The following is a 24,666-nucleotide window of genomic DNA, read 5'->3' as shown; positions in this document are numbered from 1 at the left end:
CAAACCAATTGATCATCACATAATCTGCTTGTACTCCAATATCTCTATCCTCTATATTTAGCATTTGCTGCTGAAAAATGTTCATCCTCAAAATTCCCCTGCATCCTCATAATTTCCCCATGAAACTGAAATCTCTCTACTAGCCATTGCAGCATCAGTAAATGGGAACAGCTTTTTGTCTACCTTAGCTAAACCTTTCATAATCTCGCACATCTCCATTAAATCTCATCTCAATCACTTTTGCTCCAAGACCAACCCCAGCTTCTCTAACTTAAACTTGTAGCTAAAATCCATCATCCCTGGATCAATTCTGGTAAATCTACCCTACACTTTCTCAAGGATCCTGACATCCTTTGGAGTGATGGAGTTCTCGCCCACTGGTCAGAGAACCAACAAGGCACACTCGTCGGTTACTTGGGCAGGCTTGACCGAATCAAGTGCCCTTCACCCACTTAAGAGGACACCTTTGAGCCTTCCCTGTGACTGAGGCCCCGGCAGCAGATGTCTCACCCACCAAGAGCTGCCATCCTCTCTCCTCATACTGCTACCACCAGAGGAGGAGTGGGCCCCAGACCAAAGGGGAGCAAAGGTGGGAAGGGGAAACTGATGTGGAGGTTGGGGAGTAGGAGGGTCAGAGGATGCTAACGTCAGGTCCCTGGAACAAGCACAGGGTGCTTGACTACAAGGGAAACTCCATCATCTAGTAAACTAGTGGAAAATATAACAGGATTTGCTGAGCGGCCTTCCAAGGACGTGGGAAAGCCATGTGGCCTCAATTTAATTCCTGAGCCACCAGTGTGTAGCAACTGGCTTAGTGATAATGGATGTCAAATTGGTCGTTAAACGGCCTAATTCATAAATCGTGAGTGGTTTTACCACCACCAAGAGACTAACGCTGGTCCACGCCCACAATTGACAGGCCTGGTTGCCATAATTCCTGCCACAACAGATTGGGTTAAACCCAGCTGCTCAAGAGTGGTCACCAGAACTAACAACAATACTTTAGTTGTAGTTTAACGAGAGCTTGCAAAGGTTCAGCATAACTTTTCTGTCAATATCTGTCTTTATGAAGCCCAAACTCCCACATGCTACATATCAGACATAAACAATTATTTTTATTTTACATTGGTTAATAAACTTCACCGGAAAAGGAAATTTGGCTGGGTAACTCCATCCGATAAGTCAGAACTGCTGAAACCAATATTGTCAGAGATTGATGTAAATATTCTTAAACTTATGTCATACATAGCATTTCTGCTGTCTCTTCTTCCCACTAGCCCTAATGAGAAAAAAAAAACTGGAGACTGAACACTGCAACACACAGGGAGGTTAAGAGTTACCTGGACTCTGTTTCAGGAGATGATCACATCACTGAGGATAGAATCTTACGGTTTAGAAAGTGGTCAGAGAAAGGAGGGTGTGACTGTAGCTGAGGCAGGTAAGGGGACCCAGTGGACAAGAGTGCCAGCTTCAGCAATTGCCCAACAGGTTTGAAGTTATTCCAGCTATTTGGAAGAGAGTGGGAGCTGCAAGGTGGAGTTAATTGACCATCGGCACTGTGGTGCAGGAGGCATTCATGTTGAGGGAGCACAAAAGAAGGCAGCGGATAGTAGGGAACATACAGTGAGGGGAATTCATAATGCTCTTTGTGGCAACGCGCGAGCCGTGTTGCTAGCCCGATGCCAGGGTTTGGGACATCAACTCCAGGCTCGAGAGGAATTGTAGTGGGAGGGGGAGGACCCCATTGTTATGGTCTCTGTAGGTACCAGTGACATCAGTAGATTGAAGAAATGGGCTATGGTTAGAGAGCTTGAGCAGCTAGGCACTAAACTAAGCAACAGAACCTCCAAGGTTATAATCTCTGGATTATTTCCTGAGCCATGTGCAAATTAGCATAGGGTATATAAAATTAGAGAGATTATTAATACATGGCTCAAAGACTGGTTTGGGAGAAGTGGGCTTTGGTTTGTGGGGCACTGGCATCAGTACTGGGGAAAGTGGGGGCTGTACATAGAACATAACAGTGCAGAAGGAGGCCATTCGGCCCATTGAGTCTGCACCCACTTAAGCCCTCACTTCCATACTATACCCGTAACCCAACAACCCCTCCTAACCTTTTTGGACACTAGGGACAATTTAGCATGGCCAATCCACCTGAGCTGCACATCTTTGGACTGTGGGAGGAAACCGGAGCACCCAGAGGAAACCCACGCAGACACGGGGAGAATGTGCAGACTTGGCACAGACAGTGACCCAGCGGGGAATCAATCCTGGGACCCTGGCGCTGTGAAGCCACAGTGCTATCCACTTGTGCTACCGTGCTGCATTAGGGTTAGAGACGGCCTACATCTGAACCGTGCTGGTACCGTGTTCTTGCAAAGCGCATAACCAGATAAGGAGACTGGGCATTAAAATAAATAGAGTGGGGGATGGTTTTGGAGAGGGGAGAAATAGGATAAAAAGCAAATGGATATGGCAGCATTAATAATCTTCATTAGTGTCATAAGTTGGCTTACATTAACATTGCATTGAAGTTATTGTGAAAATCCCCTAATCGCCACACTCCGGCTCGGTTACATTAAGGGTGGATTCAGAATGTCCAATTCACCTCACAAGCAGGTCTTTCGGGGCTTGTGGGAGGAAACCGGAGCACCTGGAGGAAACCCACGTAGACACAGGGAGAATGTGCAGACTCCGCACAGACAGTGACCCAAGCCTGGAATTGAACCTGGGACCCAGGTGCTGTGGAGCAATAGTGCTAACCACTGTGCGATACAATTATTTAGGTAAAGATACCCAGAGTATGACAGGAAGGGACAGAGTGTACTTTAATCATAGGTGAATTTAATCTTTATGTAGATTGGAAAAATCAAACTGGCAGAGGTATTCATCAAGAAGAATTCATAAAGTATATTCGGGACAGCTCCCGAGAACCATATGTGGTGGATCCAAACGGGGATCAAGCAATTTTGGATCTGATAATGTGTAATGAGGCAGTTTTAGGAAATAATTTCAGAATAAAAGATTCCTGAGGAAACAGTGACCAGAATATGGTAAATTGTAGCTTTCAATTTGAGAGTGAGAAATGTGGATCAGAAACAACTGTGATAAACTTAAATAAGGGTCATTAGAACAGGAATGAGGGCAGAGTTGGCTGGAGTGGACACGGGAAGGAGTTTAGCAGAAAAGACGATTGATTGAGGATACTTCACTCACAACAAAGGTATATCCCAATGAGGAAGAAGGATTCTAGGAAGGGGATAAATCAACCATGATTAATCAAGGGAGTTAATGATAGTATTAAATTGAAAGAAAAAACTTACAATAAGGCAAAGATTAATGGCAAGCCAGCGGTTTGGGAAAGTTTTAAACCAACAAACGATTACGAAACAAATAAAGGGGGAGTATATAAATTAAGATGGTAAACTAGCAAGTGATATACAAATGGACAGCAAGATCTTCTTTAAATATATAAAAAGGAAACAAGAGGTCAAAGTGAACATAGGCTCCTTAGAGAATGCGACTGAGGAAATAATAATGGGGACCTGGAAATGGCAGAGGAGTTAAACAAATATTTTCTGTCAGTCTTCATGGTGGAAGACACCAATAGCTTTTCAAAATTATTAAATAATCAAGGGGCAAAAAGGGAACCAGTAGATGTAATGTACTTGGATTTCCAAAAAAAGCATTTGATAAGATACTGCACAAAAGGCTACTTGATGAGATAAGACCACATGGTGTTGAGGGTACCATATCAGCATGGGTAGAGGATTGGCTATCCGATAGATGATAGAGTTGGGCCAAGGTGGCAAACTGAAACTAGTGGAGTGCCACAGGGATCAGTATTGCGGCCACAATTATTTACAATATATATTTATAACTTGGATGAGGGAATTGAATATACTATTGTCCAGTTTGCGAATTACACAAAAATAGGTGGAAAGGTACAAAGGGTCTACTGAGGGATAAATACAGGCTAAATGAGTGGGCAAAAACTTGGCAGATGGAATATAATGCAGGAAAATGTGAAGTTATGCGCTTTGGTACAAAGATTAAAGGAGCCAAATATTATGTAAATGTAGAAAGACTGCAGAAAGCAGCGAGATTTTGGGGTCCTCATACATAAATCACGAAGAGCTGGCATGCAAGTTCAGCAAGCAAAAGGGAATGGAATAAAACACAGGGAAGTTTTGCTAAAGATATATGAGGCACCAGTGAGACCACACCTGGACTACTGTGAACAGTTTTTGGATTGGATTTGTTCGTTGTCACGTGTACCGAGGTACAGTGAAAAGAATTTTCTGTGTGCAGCTCAAATAGATCAATTAGTACATGAAAATAGGGCAACACAAGGTACACAGTGTAAATACATTGACACAGACATCGGGTGAAGCATACAAGAGTGTAGCATTAGTCCATAAGAGGGTTGTTTCGGAGTCTGGTAACAGCAGGGAAGAAGCTGTTTTCATAGAATTTAGAGTGCAGAAGGAGGCTATTTGGCCCATAGAGTCTGCACTGACCCTTGGAAAGACCACTTGTGATGTTGTACGAATTAAGTAATGGCATGATGGGAAAACTTTTCAACTATTCGGTACAATGCAAGAAAAGCTGACCTAGCCACTTCAATGTACCAGAGCCCTTTGCAAGGAATGCTGATCTAGACATTCCAAAATGCCTGACCTCTGTAAATTCTGATAAGGCTAATTCGTCATAACCCAGGGCGGTATGAATAAGACAAGATAAGGAATGGATGAGTCTCCTCCGACCTTTTAATGTTCTATCAAAGGACAAGATAATGGTATGAGTGATGAGACAAAGTGTCCTTGGAGGTCAGCAGGTTCATGACATTGCTTCCGTTTCGTCTTCCGATCAAATTCCTGACTAAGCTGTAGCCATGCAATCTTGATAATGATAATGTATAAATACTGAACTGATTTTCTGTAAAAGACTTTGGAAGGAATCAGCAGTGGTAATAACTGCTCTCTGACCTCAAGTTTCAGCCATTACTGCATGCAGTCATTTTGTAAATAAAGCCTTGTTATTTTGCCTTAACGAGCGTTGTTGAATCTTTCTACTACAGTCCAGAATCAGGAAATTATTGACTTCAACACACTCCACTTAAGTCCACACATCCACCCTATCCCTGTAACCCAGTAACCACTGCTAACCTTTCTTTGGACACAAAGGGCAATTTAGCATGGCCAATCCACCTAACCTGCACATCTTTAGACTGTGGGAGGAAACAGGAGCACCCGGAGGAAACCCACGCAGACACGCGGAGAACGTGCAGACTCCGCACAGACAGTGCCCCAAGCCGCGAATAGAACCCGGGACCCTGAGCTGCAAAGCCACAGTGTTAACCACTATGGTACCGTACCGCCCTATTCTATTCATGGGTTCTCAGACTTTTGTATCTCCTGCCCGATGGAAGAAGTTGGACGAGTGAGTAAGCCGGGTGGGAGAGGACTTGGATTATGCTGCCCACTTTCCCAAGGCAGTGGGAAGTGCAGATAGAGTCAATGGATGGGAGGAGGGTTTGTGTGATGGACTAGGTGGTGTTCACGACTCTCTGAAGTTTCCTGCGGTCTTGGGCAGAGCAGTTGCCATACCAGGCTGCGATGCAGCCAGATAGGATGCTTTCTATGGTGCAACAGTAAAAGTTGGTAAGAGTCAATGTGGACATTCCGAATTTCCTTCCTGAAGAAGTACAGGCATTGTTGTGCTTACCTGGTCGTAGTGTCAACGTGGGTGGATCAGGACAGATTTTTGGTGATGTGCACACCTAGGAATTTGAAGCTGTCAACCATCTCTCCACCTCGGTTCCGTTGATGCTGACAGGGATGTGTACAGTACTTTGCTTCCTGAAGTCAATGACCAGCTCTTTAGTTTTGCTGAAATTGAGGGAGAGGTTGTTGTCGTTACACCACTCCACTAGGTTTTCCATCTCCCTCCATGTCGTTGTTTGAGATGCGACGCACTACAGTCGTGTCGTCAGCAAACTTGTAGATGGAGTTGGAGCCAGATTTTTCCACTCAGTCGTGCGTGTATAGGAAGTAAAGTAGGGGGCTAAGTATGCAGCCTTGCAGGGTCCCAGTATTGAGGACTATCATGGAAGAGGTGTTGCTGTTTATTCTTACAGATTGTGGTCTATGGGTCAGAAAGTCGAGGATCCAGTTGCTAAGTGAGGAGCCAAGTCCTCGGTTTTTGGGCTTTGATAGGAGCTTGGCTGGAATTATGGTGTTGAAGGCGGAGCTGTAGTCAATAAATGGTGTAGGAGTCCTTGTTGTGGAGATGCTCCAGGGATGAGTATAGGGCCAGGGAGATGGTGTCTGCTGTGGACTGGTTGCGGCGGTATGTGAATTGCAGTGGATCTAGGAATTCTGGGAGTATGCAGTTGATTTTCCTCATGACCAACCTCTCCAAGCACTTCATTACGATCGATATCAAGGCCACCGGATGGTAGTCATTGAGGCACGTTGTCTGGTTCTTCTTTGTCATCGGTATGATGGCGGTCTTCTTGAAGCAGGTGGGGCCCTTCCGACAGAATGGGCCGCGCAAGATCTGAGTGCGAGACCATGGACCCCATCTGGACCCTTCGCCTTCCGAGGGTTCACTTTCAGGAAGGCTAAAGTGACTTTGGAAGTTGTGATGGTGGGTATGGGTGTGTCGGGGGCTGCTATGGCAATCGACAGCAGTTTGATGGTTTCCTGGCTCGAATAGAGCATAGAAAGCGTTCAGTTTATCAGGGAGAGGTACGCTGCTGCCGGAAATTTTGCTCGGCTTCGCTTGGTAGCACGTTATGTTGTTTAGGCCTTGCCAGAGCTGACGAAAGTCCCCTTATATAAAGAAAGATATACTGGCATTGGAGGCAGTCCAGAAAAGGTTCCCTAGATCGATCCAGTGCATGGAGGGATTTTCTTATGAGGAGAGGTTTAGTGGTTTGGGCCTACACGCATTGGAGTTTAGAAAAATGAGAGGCGCACTTATTGAGACATATAGGATTCTCAGGTGACTTGACAGAGTTGTTTCCCCTTGTGAGGAAGTCTAGAAGCAGAGGGAAAAATCTCAAAGTAAGGGGTCACCCATTTAAGATAGAGATGAGGAAGAATTTCTCTCTCAGAGGGAAGTGAATCCTTGGAATTCTTTAACTAAGAGGTCTATAGATGCTGGGTCATTAAGTATGTTCAAGGCTGAGATAGACAGATTTTTAATCAGAAAGGGAATTAAGGATTATGGGGATAAAATGGAAAAGTGGAGTTAAGGGTTACCATATCGGATCAGTTATGATCTCATTCGATGGGCTGAATGGTCTACTTCTGCTCCTGCAGCTTATGGCCAGCGTCAGATCAGCTATTCATTCAAACATACCTTATTCTGGGTTTCTGAAGTCAGGGTGCGTGAAGTCAAAGGATTTGAGAACTCTGAAGGAAACATTTCAGCTTGGTTTCTGTTTGCTTTCATTCATGGGATATGGACATTGCTAGCAAGGCTAGTATTTATTGCCTATTCTTAACTGTCCTCAGGAAGGTGCTGTTTAGCCATCTATTTGAACTGCTGCTGCCCATCTAATGTAGGGACACCCACAGTGCTGTCAGGAAGGAAGTTCCAGGATTTTTACCCAGCAACAATGAAGGAATGACAATACAGTTCGAAGTCAGGATAGTTGGTGGCTTGGAGGACAATTTGCAGGTGGTGGTGTTCCCATGTGTCTGCTGCCCTTGTTCTTCCAGATGGTAGAGGTCACAAGTTTGGAAGGTACTGTCAAAGGAGGCTTGCCACGTTACTGCATTGCATCTCGTAGATGATACACTGTTGGCACTGTCAAGGTGGTGCTGATCAAGTGGATTGTTTTGTCCTGCATGATATTGAGCATCTTGAGTGTTGGAAGCTACATTCATCCAGGCAAGTGCTGAGTAGCCCATCACACTCCTGACTTGTGCCTTTTCAGTGGTGGACAAGCTTTAGAGAGTAAAGACATGAATTACGTGGTGCAGAATTCCCAGCTTCGGACCTGTCTTTGTAGCCATGGTATTTATTTGACTGGTTCAGTTAAATTTCTAGCAAATGGTAACCCCCAGAATAATGGTGGGGACTTCAACATAGTAATGCTGCTGAAGGTTAAGGGGAGATGATTAGATTCTCTCTTGTTGAAGATGTTCATTGCCTGGCATGTACAAGGCACAAATATTTTATTTATTTAATTTTAAAGTAAATTTAGAGTACCCAATTCATTTTTTCCAATTAAGGGGCAATTTAACATGGCCAATCCACCTACCCTGCACATCTCTGGATTGTGGGGGCGAAACCCACGCAAACACAGGAGAATGTGCAAACTCCACACAGACAGTGACCCAGAGCTGGGATCAAACCTGGGACCTCGGCGCCGTGAGGCAGCAGTACTAAGCACTGCGCCACCCTGCTGCCCCAGGCACAAATATTTTCTGCCACTGATCAGCAGAAGCCTGAATGTTTCCCAGGTCTTGCTGCATACAGTATTTGAGGAGTTGCAAATGTTACTGAACACTGTGCAATCAGCAAAGATCTCCACTTCTGCCCTGCTGATGAAGAAAAGGTCATTGACAAAGCAGCCTGAACTTGGCTAATCTGCTACAAATCACAGGAAGCTCAAGATGATAAATTAAAAATAAATTAATCATCACCAGAGCAAACAAATTTCATTACTTTTTACATTATTCTATACTTAAAATGATGTGAGGATGCTCTTCACAGAATGTATATTGAATTCATTATTGCATATTCTGTCACTGATAGATGCATATCCGTACAGCAGTCCAAGATTACTCCCCGTATTATTACCTTGAGTTTAAACAAAGTTGATTTGGCAGAAGGAAAAAGAATAGACCACACTATTTAACCCTTTAACATAGACTAAATGCTATGAAGGTGCAGTAGGTGTTTGACATCAAGAACATTTTTGTGGAATAAGTTATCCCCCAAAAAAAATCGCTGAAATGAATTTAAGCAGCAATAAAAATTGAATTGTTAGGCAGGTTTGTTGGGCCAAAATGGCTTTAACGAGCTTAACATTTCTCAAACCTTCACATTCTATATATTGAAATATTTCATGCATACTATATTAGATAGTGAATCAAATCTTGAATTAAAACAGAATTACATTTAATAAAAATGAATTATTCTGAATTAAAATATAATAAAGACAAGCACAAAACAGCTCAGTGGCTTTTTCATCATCTACAGAATCACATTAGAACAGTGTATTATGCAGCCATTCAGCCTATCATGTCTGCGTCGGTCCTCCAATTAAGCATTATGACTTAGTACCATTCTCCTGCCTTTACCCTATAACCCTGCACACTCTTTCTATTCAAACAATCATCTAATGCCCTCTTGCCTCAAATGAACATACCCTCAGCCACTTACACGCAGAGAGCCTGAAAACAGGAGGGTCAGAGAATACTCTCCACTTTCCCAGAAGAGGGCAGCTCCAACAACACTCAAGAAGTTCATCAGAACAGAGCAATGTACGTTTTAAACACCCCATCCACCAGCACACAGTTGTTGGAATGGGTACCATCTGGAAAATGTGTTCTAGCAACACACCAAGACTCCTTCAACAGTACCACTGAAACTCACAACCTCCAGGTGCCCTCCACGTCATATGCCATCCTGACTTGGAAATACATCACTGTTCTTTCATCACTGAGTCAAATTTCTGGAGCTCCATACCTAAGAGCACTGCTGGATGCTTCACCAATTGAGCTGCAGTGATCGAGGGCTGGTTTAGCACACTGGGCTAAATAGCTGGCTTTTAAAGCAGACCAAGGCAGGCCAGCAGCACGGTTCAATTCCCGTACCAGCCTCCCCGAACAGGCACCGGAATGTGGCGACTAGGGGCTTTTCACAGTAACTTCATTGAAGCCTACTTGTGACAATACGCAATTTTTATTTTCATTTTTTCAGAAGGTGGTTCATCGCCACTTTCACAGGAGCAATTAGAGATGGCCTTGTTCGGAATTATTCTATAAATGAATATAGGCTGCCCACCCTCAGTCACAGACAAGGATACCACATAAAGAATGGCTGCTTGCCGCCACCACTATTATCCATGGAATTACGACTTAGTCACTGCCTTCAGAACAGAAAAGGTAAAGTGAGAACAATGAGGGAAAATATAAATATACAATGGAATTAGTTACAACTTTTCAGTTTGGTTGTAACATTAAAAAAAATGTCCTTATATTTTTATTAGGTTACTTAAAGCCATCGCTCTAATTCATGTACGCAATAACAAAAAAATCCCCAACAGCATTTGAAGAAATGCAGTTTCTTTTTAGTTGTATTTATCAGTGCTATTTTAATATTAAAAGAGAAGTCAGATATTGGATGAAGGAAGGGAAAATTTGCAAAAAGTAAATTGCATTGGATATTACACTGTTATAAAAACTGTATCAAAACAGAGAAGATCCAGTCACCTGATTCAGAAGATCTTCAACCTTTTTCTGCCAACTTTCTTTCTCTGCGCTATTTTCTTGGTCCTTCAGATGCGACAGTTTACCCAGAGCAGACCGTTTCTCTTCTTCATGCTGTCTTTCTAACTTCTCACACAGTTTATCATGTTCTTCCCTAAGATAAATACTTTACTTCAGCATTTCAGTTTACAAACAGCTGGCAAGGTTTATTTGCACATACAAACATAGAAATATTTAAATAGTGAACTCCTCAAATCATCAGATTTATTAATTCAAAAAATGATAAGTCAAGGTTGAAAAGAAAGTTTGCCCAAGAAAATCTTAACACTCTTTCCTGAAATTCTTCCCTTGTGTACACCAGTTATAATAAGTTATGAAATTCAGTCACGTGTCAAAGGTTTGTAAAAGCCAATTTAAGATGCTTTGAATTAAATCAAAAAACTTTGTTAATTCCAAAATTGATGCATTGACATAGAGCAAGTCGAAACCTTGCTTTGCAACTGAAAAAGCGAGTTAGCATAGTTTGAACAGAAGCAGCGCAGGCATACAAATCTAGAGGTTTTTGGTGTATTCTGTAGTACATAGAGGATTCTGTGCTACATAGGTCAATGATTGTGTCTTCCACTGTGAAGACCGACCCAAAAAACCTGTTCAGTTCCTCAGCCATTTCCTCATCGACCATTATTAAATCTCCCTTCTCATCCTCTAAAGGACCAATATTTACCTTAGCCACTCTTTTTTGTTTTATATATTTGTAGAAACTTTTACTGTCTGTTTTTATATTCTGAGCAAGTATACTCTCAATCTATCTTACTCTTCTTTATAGCTTTTTTAGTAGCTTTCTGTTGCCCCCTAAAGATTTCCAAGTCCTCTAGTCTCCCACTAATCTTTGCCACTTTGAATGCTTTTTCCTTCAATTTGATACTCTCCCTTATTTCCTTAGATATCCATGGTCGATTTTCTCTCTTTCTACCGTCCTTCCTGTTTGTTGGCATAAACCTTTGCTGAGGAAGGACTCGCTTGGAAGGTTCTCCACTGTTCCTCAACTGTTTAACCATAAAGTCTTTGCTCCCAGTCTACCTTAGTCAGTTCTTCTCTCATCGCATTGTAATCTCCTTTGTTTAAGCACAAAACACTACTGTTTGATTTTACCTTCTCACCCTCCATCTGTATTTTAAATTCCACCATATTGTGATCTCTCCTTCCGAGAGGATCCCTAACTATGAGATCATGAATCAATCCTGTCTCATTCACAGGACCAGATCTAGGACCGCTTGTTCCCATGTAGGTTCCATTACATACTGTTTTAGGAAACTATTGCGGATACATTCTATAAACTCCTCCTCAAGGCTGCCTTGACCGACCTGGTTAAACCAATCGACATGTAGATTAAAATCCCCCATTATAACTGCTGTACCATTTCTACATGCATCCATTATTTTTTTGTTTATTGCCTGCCCCACCATAATGTTACTATGTTGGAGGGTGGTGTGGCTGACCACAGTTCATCTGTTAATTTACGTGTACCTCATACTTACTTGGAAATTGTTTATCTGTCTATTTGCAAAGATATTTCTGGGCTAAAAGAATAGTGCGATTTGAATCATTTTCATGTGTTGGTGTTGTGATCTTTCCAATCTTTTTGTCTGGTGCAAAATAGTTAATTTTTCTTGTTTAATAAATGTTTTAATTTTTGTGTTAAAAGTTCATCAGCAGACTCCTGTGAATTTGTTCAGTCATGTTCCTCTACAAGGTTCTTCAAAAATAAATAAAGTTAGCATCTATCAAGCCAGGTTTCACTGTGGGATCTGACTTATCCAGAATTAACATGAGCTGGGATTGTAACAATTGGCAGTGGATTACATTCAATTGGATCACTGGAATTACCTTACAATTACTTTCCATTTTTGTTCCAAATCCTTTTCCAATTTTTCCAATTTGTGCTCCTCCTCTTCTTTTACTGCCATCAGTCTTGCCTCATAGTCCTGCCTTTGCTGCTCCAATTCTCCCTATGGCAGACAAACAAATGATTCTTGTTACTGTAGTAATTCTTTACATGTTACAAAAATGTAACGTCTATTGTAATTATTTCTTTGCAAATTCAATTGTTACCAAAAAGGTTTTACTTCTTTATCGTGCTTCATAAGAGACCAAATCTTTTATGACCCATACTTCCACAATTCTTTGAGCCATGCTGCGATAGCACTAATTATTGCTCATCTCTTGTAATGTTACATATGTCCACCAATTATATTACCTACTTTGAAAGCAGGCAGTTGCCAGTCATATCATCTTGGTCAGGCTAGAAGTGGAATGATTACAATAACAGAAAGCTATGGCAAGACATTAACACACTTTTTGACTTACAATAAAACTTGTATCACTTTTGACTAAGTTGCAAACAGCCATTACTCGGGAGGTGAGCCACAAGGAGACACTCTATGGCATGTTATGTCGTTGAAGCAGAGAATAGGTGGCCAAGAGTTTTTCTTAAATTGCCTTTTCTTATCTGTCAAAGGAGGCTAATTTCAACAATAACATTTTCTTGTACAATAGTCAGGGGGCATTTAGCTCAGTGAGCAAGATGAATGTGTGGTTCTGGATAACATCAACAGTGCAAACCCCCGTTCTAGCTGAGGTAGACTTGGGGATTGCCTCTTTGCCCTGCCCCAAAGCAAAATTACGTTGTTCAGTCATCTTCGAATATTCAACGATACTACCTGAAAAAGAATAGACTAGTCACAACAACTATTGTCCAGCACTGACAGAAGAATTCTTCTAGCATTTTGATAGTAGATTTTATTTTAATACCTGACAACAATTACAATAATAGATTCTGAATTCTTGAAAATCTATGTAGGTTTTCAAACAAAGCCATCCGAGATGCCAAGAAGAATATCAAACCAAGCTAGAGTCACAGACAGACTCTCGGCGGTTGTGGCAAGGACTAAACAACATAACGGGCTACAAAGCGAAGCCGAACAGTATCTCTGGCAGCAGCGCACCCCTTCCCGATGAACTCAATGCATTCTATGCTCGGTTCGAGCAGGTAACCAACAATCCACTGGCGAGTGCCCCAGCAGTCCATAATTCACCCATACCCACCATCACAGCTTCCGAAGTCAGATTGGCCTTCCTGAAAGTGAACCCTCGGAAGGCGACGGGCCCAGACGGGATCCCTGGTCGTGCACTCAGAGCCTGCGCGGACCAGCTGGCAGAGGTTTTCACGGACATCTTTAACCTGTCCCTACTCCACTCCAAGGTCCCCACCTGCTTCAAGAAGACCACCATCATACCGGTACCAAAGAAGAACCAGGCAACGTGCCTCAATGACTACCAACCAGTGGCCCTGACTTCAGTCATAATGAAGTGCTTCGAGAGGTTGATCATGAAGCGCATCACCTCCATACTCCCAGAACACCTTGATCCACTGCAATTCGCATACCGCTGCAACCGGTCCACATCAGACACCATTTCCCTGGCCCTACACTCATCCCTAGAGCATCTCAAAAACAAGGACTCCTACATTAGACTCCTATTTATTGACTACAGCTCCGCCTTCAACACCATAATTCCAGCCAAGCTCATATTAAAGCTCCAAAACCTAGGACTTGGCTCCCCACTCTGCAACTGGATCCTCGATTTTCTGACCAACAGACCACAATCAGTAAGAATGAACAACAACACTTCCTCCACAATAGTCCTCAACACCGGCGCCCCGCAAGGCTGCGTACTTAGCCCCCTACTCTACTCCCTGTACACACACGACTGCGTGGCAAAACTTGGTTCCAACTCCATCTACAAGTTTGCTGACGATACGACCATAGTGGGCCGGATCTCGAATAACCATGAGTCTGAATACAGGAGGGAGATAGAGAACCTAGTGGAGTGGTGTAGTGACAACAATCTCTCCCTCAATTCCAGCAAAACTAAAGAGCTGGTAATTGACTTCAGGAAGCAAAGTACTGTACACACCCCTGTCAGCATCAACGGGGCCGAGGTGGAGATGGTTAGCAGTTTCAAATTCCTAGGGGTGCACATCTCCAAAGATCTGTCCTGGTCCACCCACGTCGACGCTACCACCAAGAAAGCACAACAGCGCCTATACGTCCTCAGGAAACTAAGGAAATTCGGCATGTCCACATTGACCCTTACCAACTTTTACATATGCACCATAGAAAGCATCCTATCGGGCTGCATCACAGCCTGGTATAGCAACTGCTCGGCCCAGGACGCAGGAAACTTCAGAGAGTCGTGAGCACCGCCCAGTCCATCACACGAACCTGCCTCCCATCCATTGACTCCATCTACACCTCCCGCTGCCTGGGGAAAGCGGGCAACATAATCAAAGATCCCTCCCACCTGGCTTACTCACTCTTCCAACTTCTTCCATCGGGTAGGAGATACAGAAGTCCGAGAACACGCACGAATAGACTAAAAAACAGCTTCTTCCCCACTGTCACCAGACTCCTAAATTACCCTCTTATGGACTGGCCTCATCAACACTACACCCCTGTATGCTTCATCTGATGCCAGTGCATATGTAGTTACATGGTATACCTTGTGTTGAGCTATTATGTATTTTCTTTTATTCCCTGTTCTTCTCAAGTACTTCATGATCTGTTGAGCTGCTCGCAGGAAAATACTTTTCACTGTATCTCGGTACACGTGACAATAAACAAATCAAATCCAATCCAATCCAAACAACTTGACTTCTCTTATAAGAAAGCTCGATTGATGGTCTAGCTGTTTGAAATAATAAATGTCATGCACTTCTTCTAGCCTGTGATATACATTTCAAAGAAGCATTGATCCAGAATTCAACTATTTTTGACCTGACTAGTTTCTAAGTAAAGGCCAGGGGTGGGATTCTCCGCAATCGGCGTGATGTCCGCCGACCGGCGCCGAAAATGGCGCGAATCAGTCTGGCAACGCGCCGCCCCAAAGGTGCGGAAGTCTCCGCATCTTGGGGGGCCGAGCCCTCACCTTGAGGGGCTAGGCCCGCGCCGGACTAATTTCCGCCCCGCCAGCTGGCAGGAAAGGCCTTTGGTGCCCCGCCAGCTGGCGCGAAACTGACTTTGCCTTGCGACGCATGCGCGGGAGCGTCACCGGCCGCTCACGGCATCCCCGCGCATGCGCAGTGGAGGGGGTCTCTTTCGCCTCCGCCATGCTGGAGACCATGGCGAAGGCGGAAGGAAAAGAGTGCCCCCACGGCAGAGACCCACCCGCGGATCGGTGGGTCCCGATCGCGGGCCAGGCCACCGTGTGGCACCCTCCGGGGCCAGATCGCCCCGCTACCCCCCAGGACCCCGGAGCCTGCCCGCGCCGCCTTGTCCCGCCGGTAAGAGAGGTGGTTTGATTCTCGCCAGCGGGACAGGCATTCCAGCAGCGGGACTTCGGCCCATCCGGGCCGGAGAATCGCCGGGGGGGGGCCCACCAACCGGCGCGGTGCGATTCGGCAACCGGCGGGGGCGGGATTCACGCTAGCCCCCGACGATTCTCCGACCCGGCGGGGGGTCAGAGAATCCCGCCCCACAGCACCAAAAGTGGCTACATATCTCTTACTGAATCCACGGTGCATTTTAGCCACTTTTATGTATTTGGTATCCGAACAATAACAGTTGGGACTCAGATAGTAGCAGTGTGCAGGAGGTCTCAGAGAGGAATGGTTTTTGCAGAGAGGAAAGGGACCTGAATGCTGTCTTGGTTTGGAGGGGGCAAGGTCAGCAGCCACAAGAGAGTGGCCAGCTTTGTGTTGAGTCCCATGCAAAAGCACCTTAGTGCAAGAGGTGCGAGGCTTCCTGCACGGTGAATAGAGCTCTGTTGCAGCAGTGGGGGAGAAAAAGGGCCTTGAACAGGACTATCTCATGGGTGGCCGATTATTGAATGGAAAGACTATGGGACCAATACGTAGGAGAGTCCAAGTGCTTTGGTTAGAGCACTAACTGGATTACAATGGTGCTTTGGTTGGCTTAGCAAAGTACATTAATTGACGAAACATGGATTAAGTGAAAGTAAATCCTTTATAAGAGAAGATTTAAAATTATTTACAATATATACTCAATATTTAGATTTTATTAAGCGGCTACTTGTCATCATTTTCTCACCCACCACCCACAAGCAGAATACAGTTGTTGCTCCTCAAGCCTCACAGGTCGTCAGATGCATGATGGAGTTAATGTCCTGCCTTTGTTGTCTCCAAAGGTGCTCTGTACTCTGCTTTCCAAGACTTAAATCACGCTCTTGCAAGTTTTCCATCACAAACTGACTTTGGATTCCCACACGTCCCGTTTCCAGGGTCTCTCTCGTGCACCTTCCATCTCACTCTAATCCTCCTGCTATTCCTCATACAAGGAGAGGCTCTATTTCTCACCCTCCTCTGGCTCCAGTACCAGGCCCCTTTGCTGCACCAGGTTATGGAGCATGCAGCAAACTAAAATTATACAGGTCTCTCAGAAAGGTGCCAACTGTAGGGTCACACTTAAACAGTCAAGGTATCTGAACCACATTTTGAGCAGCCCAATGGCCTGTTCATTCAGAGCCCTCGTATGAAAGTGGCTTTCATTGTACCTTCTCTGGGGTCTGTCTGCAGTTGCCATATGGGTGATCAGCCACTTCCTCAGGAAATACCCGTTTATCCCCGAGTATCCACCGATGTAGATGTGAGGTCAATTGAGGCAGACTTGATTTCCGTGAAATAAATTAGCTGTGGCAACCATCAGGATAACAGGTGCAGACAAGAAGGAACCTCTTGCGATGGTCAAAGTGCAGCTGCACATTCAAAAAGTGCTGGCCCTCGCTGTTTATGTACCCGCCCTGAATTCTGCACAGGAGCCTTTTTTGCAACATTTGTGCAGTCATGTCTTGAACCTGTGTAAAGCCAAACATGGATGCAAAGCCCATTATCCTCCTTGTCTGAGTTGCTGTGTGTGGCGAAATGGCATTGGTCACAGCGTGGGTACACCTGTGTACAGCTGACTGGGAAATGCCACATGAGTCAGCTGCGGAACCTTGGAAATGTTAAGGACCACAGTGAGTTTCAGTGCCACTGGCGGTGTATGTCTCTGGTGCCCCCTTGCCTTCAGATCTTCTTGAAAAATGTTAAACCACTACCTATCTGCATAAACACAGCCCCCTCCTACTTTGTATCACACTCTTGTCAAGCTAAGTGACCCTGTTCCTGTGAACCCGAAAGATATTTCCTCACTCTCCAAACCACATTCTTGCGGGCAGCTGACATCGACTAGTCCATCAGGGCGGCACGGTGGCACAGTGGGTAGCACTGCTGCCTCACAATGCCAGTGATCCAGTTCAATTCCAGCATCGGGTTACTGTCTGTGTGGAATTTGTACATTCTCACCGTGTCTGCGTGGGTTTCCTCCGGGTGCTCGGGTTCCCCCCCACAGTCCAAAGATGTGCAGGTTAGGTGGATCAGCCATGTAAATTGGCACTTAGTGTCCAGGGATGTGTGGATGAGATTATGGGGATTGGTAGGCATGGACACTTGCAAATGAACAAACAACAAAGAACAAAGAAAAGTACAGCACAGGAACAGGCCCTTCGGCCCTCCAAGCCCGTGCCGACCATGCTGCCCGACTAAACTACAATCTTCTACACTTCCTGGGTCCGTATCCCTCTATTCCCATTATATTCATGTATTTGTCAAGATGCCCCTTAAATGTCACTATCGTCCCTGCTTCCACCACCTCCGCCGGCAGCGAGTTCCAGGCACCCACTACCCTTTGTGTAAAAAAACTTGCCTCGTACATCTACTCTAAACCTTGCCCCTCGCACCTTAAACCTATGCCCCCTAGTAATTGACCCCTCTACCCTGGGGAAAAGCCTCTGACTATCCACTCTGTCTATGCCCCTCATAATTTTACGACCTCTATCAGGTCGCCCCTCAACCTCCGCCGTTCCAGTGAGAACAAACCGAGATTATTCAACCGCTCCTCAAAGCTAATGCCCTCCATACCAGGTAACATCCTGGTAAATCTCTTCTGCACCCTTCTAAAGCCTCCACAAGTGTGGCGACCAGAATTGAACACTATACTCCAAGTGTGGCCGAATTAAGGTTCTAGACAGCTGCAACATGACTTGCCAATTCTTATACTCAATTCCCCGGCCAATGAAGGCAAGCATGCCATATGCCTTCTTTACTCCCTTCTCCACCTGTGTTGCCCCTTTCAGTGACTTGTGGACCTGTACACCTAAATCTCTCTGACTTTCAATACTTTTGAGGGTTCTACCATTTACTGGATATTCACTACCTGCATTAGAGCTCCCAAAATGCATCACCTCACATTTGTCCGGATTAAACTCCATCTGCCATCTCTCCACCCAAGTCTCCAAACGATCTAAATCCTGCTGTATCCTCTGACAGTCCTCATCGCTATCCGCAATTCCACCAACCTTTGTGTCGTCTGCAAACTTACTCATCAGACCAGTTACATTTTCCTCCAAATCATTTATATATACTACAAACAGCAAAGGTCCCAGCACTGATCCCTGCGGAACACCACTATCCAACATCCACCAATTCCTTCTCTTTGGTGAATACTGATGCAAAGTACTCATTTAGTATCTCGCCCATTTCCTCTGGCTCCACACATAGATTCCCTTGCCTACGGTAGCATGGTGGTTAGCACAATTGCTTCACAGCTCCAGGGTCCCAGGTTCGATTCCCCGCTGGGTCACTGTCTGTGCGGAGTCTGCACGTTCTCCCCGTGTCTGCGTGGGTTTCCTCCGGGTGCTCCGGTTTCCTCCCATAGTCCAAAGATGTGCAGGTTAAGTGGATTGGCCATGATAAATTTCCCTTAGTGTCCAAAATTGCCCTTAGTGCTGGGTGGGGTTACTGGGTTATGGGGATAGGGTGGAGGTGTGGACTTGGGTAGGGTGCTCTTTCCAAGAGCTGGTGCAGACTCGATGGGCCGAATGGCCTCCTTCTGCACTGTAAATTCTATGTAATCCTTCAGTGGGCCAACCCTTTCCCTGGCTACCCTCTTGCTTTTTATGTACGTGTAAAAAGCTTTGGGATTTTCCTTAACCCTATTTGGCAATGACTTTTCGTGAACCCTTCTAGCCCTCCTGGCTCCTTGTTTACGTTCCTCCTACTTTCCTTATATTCCACACAGGCTTCGTCTGTTCCCAGCCTTCGAGCCCTGACAAATGCCTCCTTTTCTTTTTTAACGAGGCCTACAATATCTCTCATTATCCAAGGTTCCTGAAATTTGCCGTATTTATCCTTCTTCCTCACAGGAACATGCCGGTTCTGAATTCCTTTCAACTGACACTTGAAAGCCTCCCACATGTCAGATGTTGATTTACCCTCAAATATCCACCCCCAATCTAGGTTCTTCAGTTCCCACCTAATATTGTTATAATTAGCCTTCCCCCAATTTAGCACATTCACCCTAGGACCACTCTTATCCTTATCCACCAGCACTTTAAAACTTACTGAATTGTGGTCACTGTTCCCAAAATGCTCCCCTACGGAAACTTCTACCACCTGGCCGGGCTCATTCCCCAATACCAGGTCCAGTACAGCCCCTTCCTTAGTTGGTCTGTCTACATATTGTTTTAAGCAGCCCTCCTGGATGCTCCTTACAAACTCTGCCCCGTCTAAGCCCCTGGCACTAAGTGAGTCCCAGTCAATATTGGGGAAGTTGAAGTCTCCCATCACAACAACCCTGTTGTTTTTACTATTTTCCAAAATCTGCCTACCTATCTGCTCCTCTATCTCCCGCTGGCTGTTGGGAGGCCTGTAGTAAACCACCAACATTGTGACTGCACCCTTCTTATTCCTGATCTCTACCCATATAGCCTCACTGCTCTCCGAGGTGCAACAACATCATAGTTCCAAGTACTAATCCGCTCTTAAGTTCATCTGCCTCACCCGTAATACTTCCTGCATTAAAACATATGCACTTCAGGCCACCAGACCCGCTGTGTTCAGCAACTTCTCCCTGTCTGTTCTGCCTCAGAGCCATACTGGCCCTATTCCCTAGTTCTCCCTCAATGCTTTCACCTTCTGACCTATTGCTCCGGTGCCCACCCCCCTGCCATACTAGTTTATACCCTCCCGTGTGACACGAGCAAACCTTGCGGCCAGGATACTTATGCCTCTCCAGTTTAGATGCAACCCCTCCTTCTTATACACCTGCCCCGGAAGAGCTCCCTGTGGTCCAGATAACGGAAACCCTCCCTCCTACACCAGCGGTTTAGCCACGTATTTAGCTGCACTATCTTCCTATTTCTAGCCTCACTGGCACGTGGCACAGGGAGTAATCCCGAGATTAAAACCCTAGAGGTCCTGTCTTTTAACTTTCTGCCTAGCTCCCTGAACTCCTGCTGCAGGACCTCATGCCCCTTTCTGCCTATGTCGTTAGTACCAATATGTACAAAGACCTCTGCCTGTTTGCCCTCCCCTTCAGGATGCCCGCTACACGTTCGGAGACATCCTGGACCCTGGCACCAGGGAGGCTACATACCATCCTGGAGTCTCTTTCACGTCCAGAGAAGCGCCTATCTGTGCCCCTGACTACAGAGTCCCCTATGACTATTGCTCTTCTGCGCTTTGACCCTCCCTTCTGAACATCAGAGCCGGCTGTGGTGCCACTGCTCTGGCTGCTGCTGTTTTCCCCTGATAGGCTATCCCCCCCGACAGTATCCAAAGGGGTTAATCTGTTCGAGAGGGCGACAACCACAGGGGATTCCTGCACTGACCGCCTGCCCTTTCTGGTGGTCACCCATTTCTCTGCCTGCACCTTGGGTGTGACCACATTTATATAACTGCTATCTATGACGCTTTCCGCCACCTGCATGCTCCTAAGTGCATCCAACTGCTGCTCCAACCGAACCATGTGGTCTGTGAGGAGCTCCAGTTGGGTGCAATTTCTGCAGATGAAGCCATCCGGGACGCTGGACGCCTCTCGGACCTGCCACATCTCACAGTCAGAGCACTGCACCCCTCTAATTGACATTGTACAAAGAAAAAAGAACAAAGAAATGTACAGCACAGGAACAGGCCCTTCGGCCCTCCAAGCCCGTGCCGACCATGCTGCCCGACTAAACTACAATCTTCTACACTTCCTGGGTCCGTATCCTTCTATTCCCATCCTATTCATGTATTTGTCAAGATGCCCCTTAAATGTCACTATCGTCCCTGCTTCCACCACCTCCTCCGGTAGCGAGTTCCAGGCACCCACTACCCTCTGCGTAAAACACTTGCCTCGTACATCTACTCTAAACCTTGCCCCTCTCACCTTAAACCTATGCCCCCTAGTAATTGACCCCTCTACCCTGGGGAAAAGCCTCTGACTATCCACTCTGTCTATGCCTCTCATAATTTTGTATACCTCTATCAGGTCTCCCCTCAACCTCCTTCGTTCCAGTGAGAACAAACCGAGTTTATTCAACCGCTCCTCATAGCTAATGCCCTCCATACCAGGCAACATTCTGGTAAATCTCTTCTGCACCCTCTCTAAAGCCTCCACATCCTTCTGGTAGTGTGGCAACCAGAATTGAACACTATACTCCAAGTGTGGCCTAACTAAGGTTCTATACAGCTGCAACATGACTTGCCAATTCTTATACTCAATGCCCCGGCCAATGAAGGCAAGCATGCCGTATGCCTTCTTGACTACCTTCTCCACCTGTGTTGCCCCTTTCAATGACCTGTGGACCTGTACTCCTAGATCTCTTTGACTTTCAACACTCTTGAGGGTTCTACCATTCACCGTATATTCCCTACCTGCATTAGACCTTCCAAAATGCATTACCTCACATTTGTCCGGATTAAACTCCATCTGCCATCTCTCTGCCCAAGTCTCCAGACAATCTAAATCCTGCTGTATCCTCCGACAGTCCTCATCGCTATCCAAAATTCCACCAACCTTTGTGTTGTCTGCAAACTTACTAATCAGACCAGTTACATTTTCCTCCAAATCATTTATATATACTACAAAGAGCAAAGGTCCCAGCACTGATCCCTGTGGAACACCACTGGTCACAGCCCTCCAATTAGAAAAGCATCCCTCCATTGCTACTCTCTGCCTTCTATGGCCTAGCCTGTTCTGTATCCACCTTGCCAGCTCACCCCTGATCCCGTGTGACTTCACCTTTTGTACTAGTCTACCATGAGGGACCTTGTCAAAGGCCTTACTGAAGTCCATATAGACAACATCCACTGCCCTACCTGCATCAATCATCTTAGTGACCTCCTCGAAAAACTCTATCAAGTTAGTGAGACACGACCTCCCCTTCACAAAACTGTGCTGCCTCTCACTAATACGTCCATTTGCTTCCAAATTGGAGTAGATCCTGTCTCGAAGAATTCTCTCCAGTAATTTCCCTACCACTGAAGTAAGGCTCACCGGCCTGTAGTTCCCTGGATTATCCTTGCTACCCTTCTTAAACAGAGGAACAACATTGGCTATTCTCCAGTCCTCCGGGACATCCCCTGAAGACAGCGAGGATCCAAAGATTTCTGTCAATGCCTCAGCAATTTCCTCTCCAGCCTCCTTCAGTATTCTGGGGTAGATCCCATCATGCCCTGGGGACTTATCTCCCTTAATATTTTTTAAGACACCCAACGCCTCGTCTTTTTGGATCACAATGTGACCCAGGCTATCTACACACCCTTCTCCAGACTCAACATCTACCAATTCCTTCTCTTTGGTGAATACTGATGCAAAGTATTCATTTAGTACCTCGCCCATTTCCTCTGGCTCCACACATAGATTCCCTTGCCTATCCTTCAGTGGGCCAACCCTTTCCCTGGCTACCCTCTTGCTTTTTATGTACGTGTAAAAAGCCTTGGGATTTTCCTTAACCCTATTTGCCAATGACTTTTCGTGACCCCTTCTAGCCCTCCTGACTCCTTGCTTAAGTTCCTTCCTACTTTCCTTATATTCCACGCAGGCTTCGTCTGTTCCCAGCCTTTTAGCCCTGACAAATGCCTCCTTTATCTTTTTGACGAGGCCTACAATATCACTCGTCATCCAAGGTTCCCGAAAATTGCCGTATTTATCCTTCTTCCTCACAGGAACATGCCGGTCCTGTATTCCTTTCAACTGCCACTTGAAAGCCTCCCACATGTCAGATGTTGATTTGCCCTCAAACATCCGCCCCCAATCTATGTTCTTCAGTTCCCGCCTAATATTGTTATAATTAGCCTTCCCCCAATTTAGCACATTCACCCTAGGACCACTCTTATCCTTGTCCACCAGTACTTTAAAACTTACTAAATTGTGGTCACTGTTACCAAAATGCTCCCCTACTGAAACATCTACCACCTGGCCGGGCTCATTCCCCAATACCAGGTCCAGTACCGCCCCTTCCCTAGTTGGACTGTCTACATATTGTTTTAAGAAGCCCTCCTGGATGCTCCTTACAAACTCCGCCCCGTCTAAGCCCTTGGCACTAAGTGAGTCCCAGTCAATATTGGGGAAGTTGAAGTCTCCCCTCACCACAACCCTGGTGTTTTTATTCTTTTCCAAAATCGGTCTACCTATCTGCTCCTCTATCTCCCGCTGGCTGTTGGGAGGCCTGTAGTAAACCCCCAACATTGTGACTGCACCCTTCTTATTCCTGATCTCTACCCATATAGCCTCACTGCCCTCTGAGGTGTCCTCTCGCAGTACAACTGTGATATTCTCCCGAACAAGTAGCGCAACTCCGCCTCCCCTTTTACATCCCCCTCTATCCCGCCTGAAACATCTAAATCCTGGAACGTTTAGCTGCCAATCCTGCCCTTCCCTCAACCAGGTCTCTGTAATGGCAACAACATCATAGTTCCAAGTACTAATCCAAGCTCTAAGTTCATCTGCCTTACCCGTAATACTCCTTGCATTAAAACATATGCACTTCAGGCCACCAGACCCGCTGTGTTCAGCAACTTCTCCCTGTCTGCTCTGCCTCAGAGCCACACTGTCCCTATTCACTAGTTCTCCCTCAATGCTCTCACCTTCTGACCGATTGCTCCCGTGCCCACCCCCCTGCCATACTAGTTTAAACCCTCCCGTGTGACACTGGCAAACTTCGCGGCCAGGATATTTATGCCTCTCCGGTTTAGATGCAACCCGTCCTTCTTATACAGGTCACACCTGCCCCGGAAGAGCTCCCAGTGGTCCAGATAATGGAAACCCTCCCTCCTCCACCAGCTGTTTAGCCACGTGTTTAGCTGCTCAATCTTCCTATTTCTAGCCTCACTGGC

At 45.6% G+C, this 24,666-nt stretch overlaps 1 protein-coding gene across 18 annotated transcripts in view; it reads right to left on the bottom strand.

Annotated features, from left to right (window-relative positions):
* Positions 1-24,666, bottom strand: part of fam184ab (family with sequence similarity 184 member Ab) — a 316,427-nt gene that overhangs the window by 107,066 nt on the left and 184,695 nt on the right. For all 18 annotated transcript variants that reach the window (XR_011940729.1, XR_011940730.1, XR_011940731.1 and 15 more), the window contains exons 8-9: positions 12,339-12,460; positions 10,455-10,605 (exon numbers count right to left, since the gene is read on the bottom strand). Coding sequence is in view for 12 of the 18 variants with exons in the window: in XM_072499372.1 (XP_072355473.1) it covers positions 10,455-10,605; positions 12,339-12,460 (273 nt within the window). In the remaining 6 variants the exon portion in view is untranslated. The remainder of the gene's footprint in view (positions 1-10,454; positions 10,606-12,338; positions 12,461-24,666) is intronic.

The sequence above is a fragment of the Scyliorhinus torazame genome, chromosome 4 (assembly GCF_047496885.1).
Source record: "Scyliorhinus torazame isolate Kashiwa2021f chromosome 4, sScyTor2.1, whole genome shotgun sequence".
Classification (NCBI taxonomy): Eukaryota; Metazoa; Chordata; class Chondrichthyes; order Carcharhiniformes; family Scyliorhinidae; genus Scyliorhinus; species Scyliorhinus torazame.
Note: the sequence above shows the minus strand (reverse complement) of the source record. Positions and strands in the feature narration are given on the sequence as shown.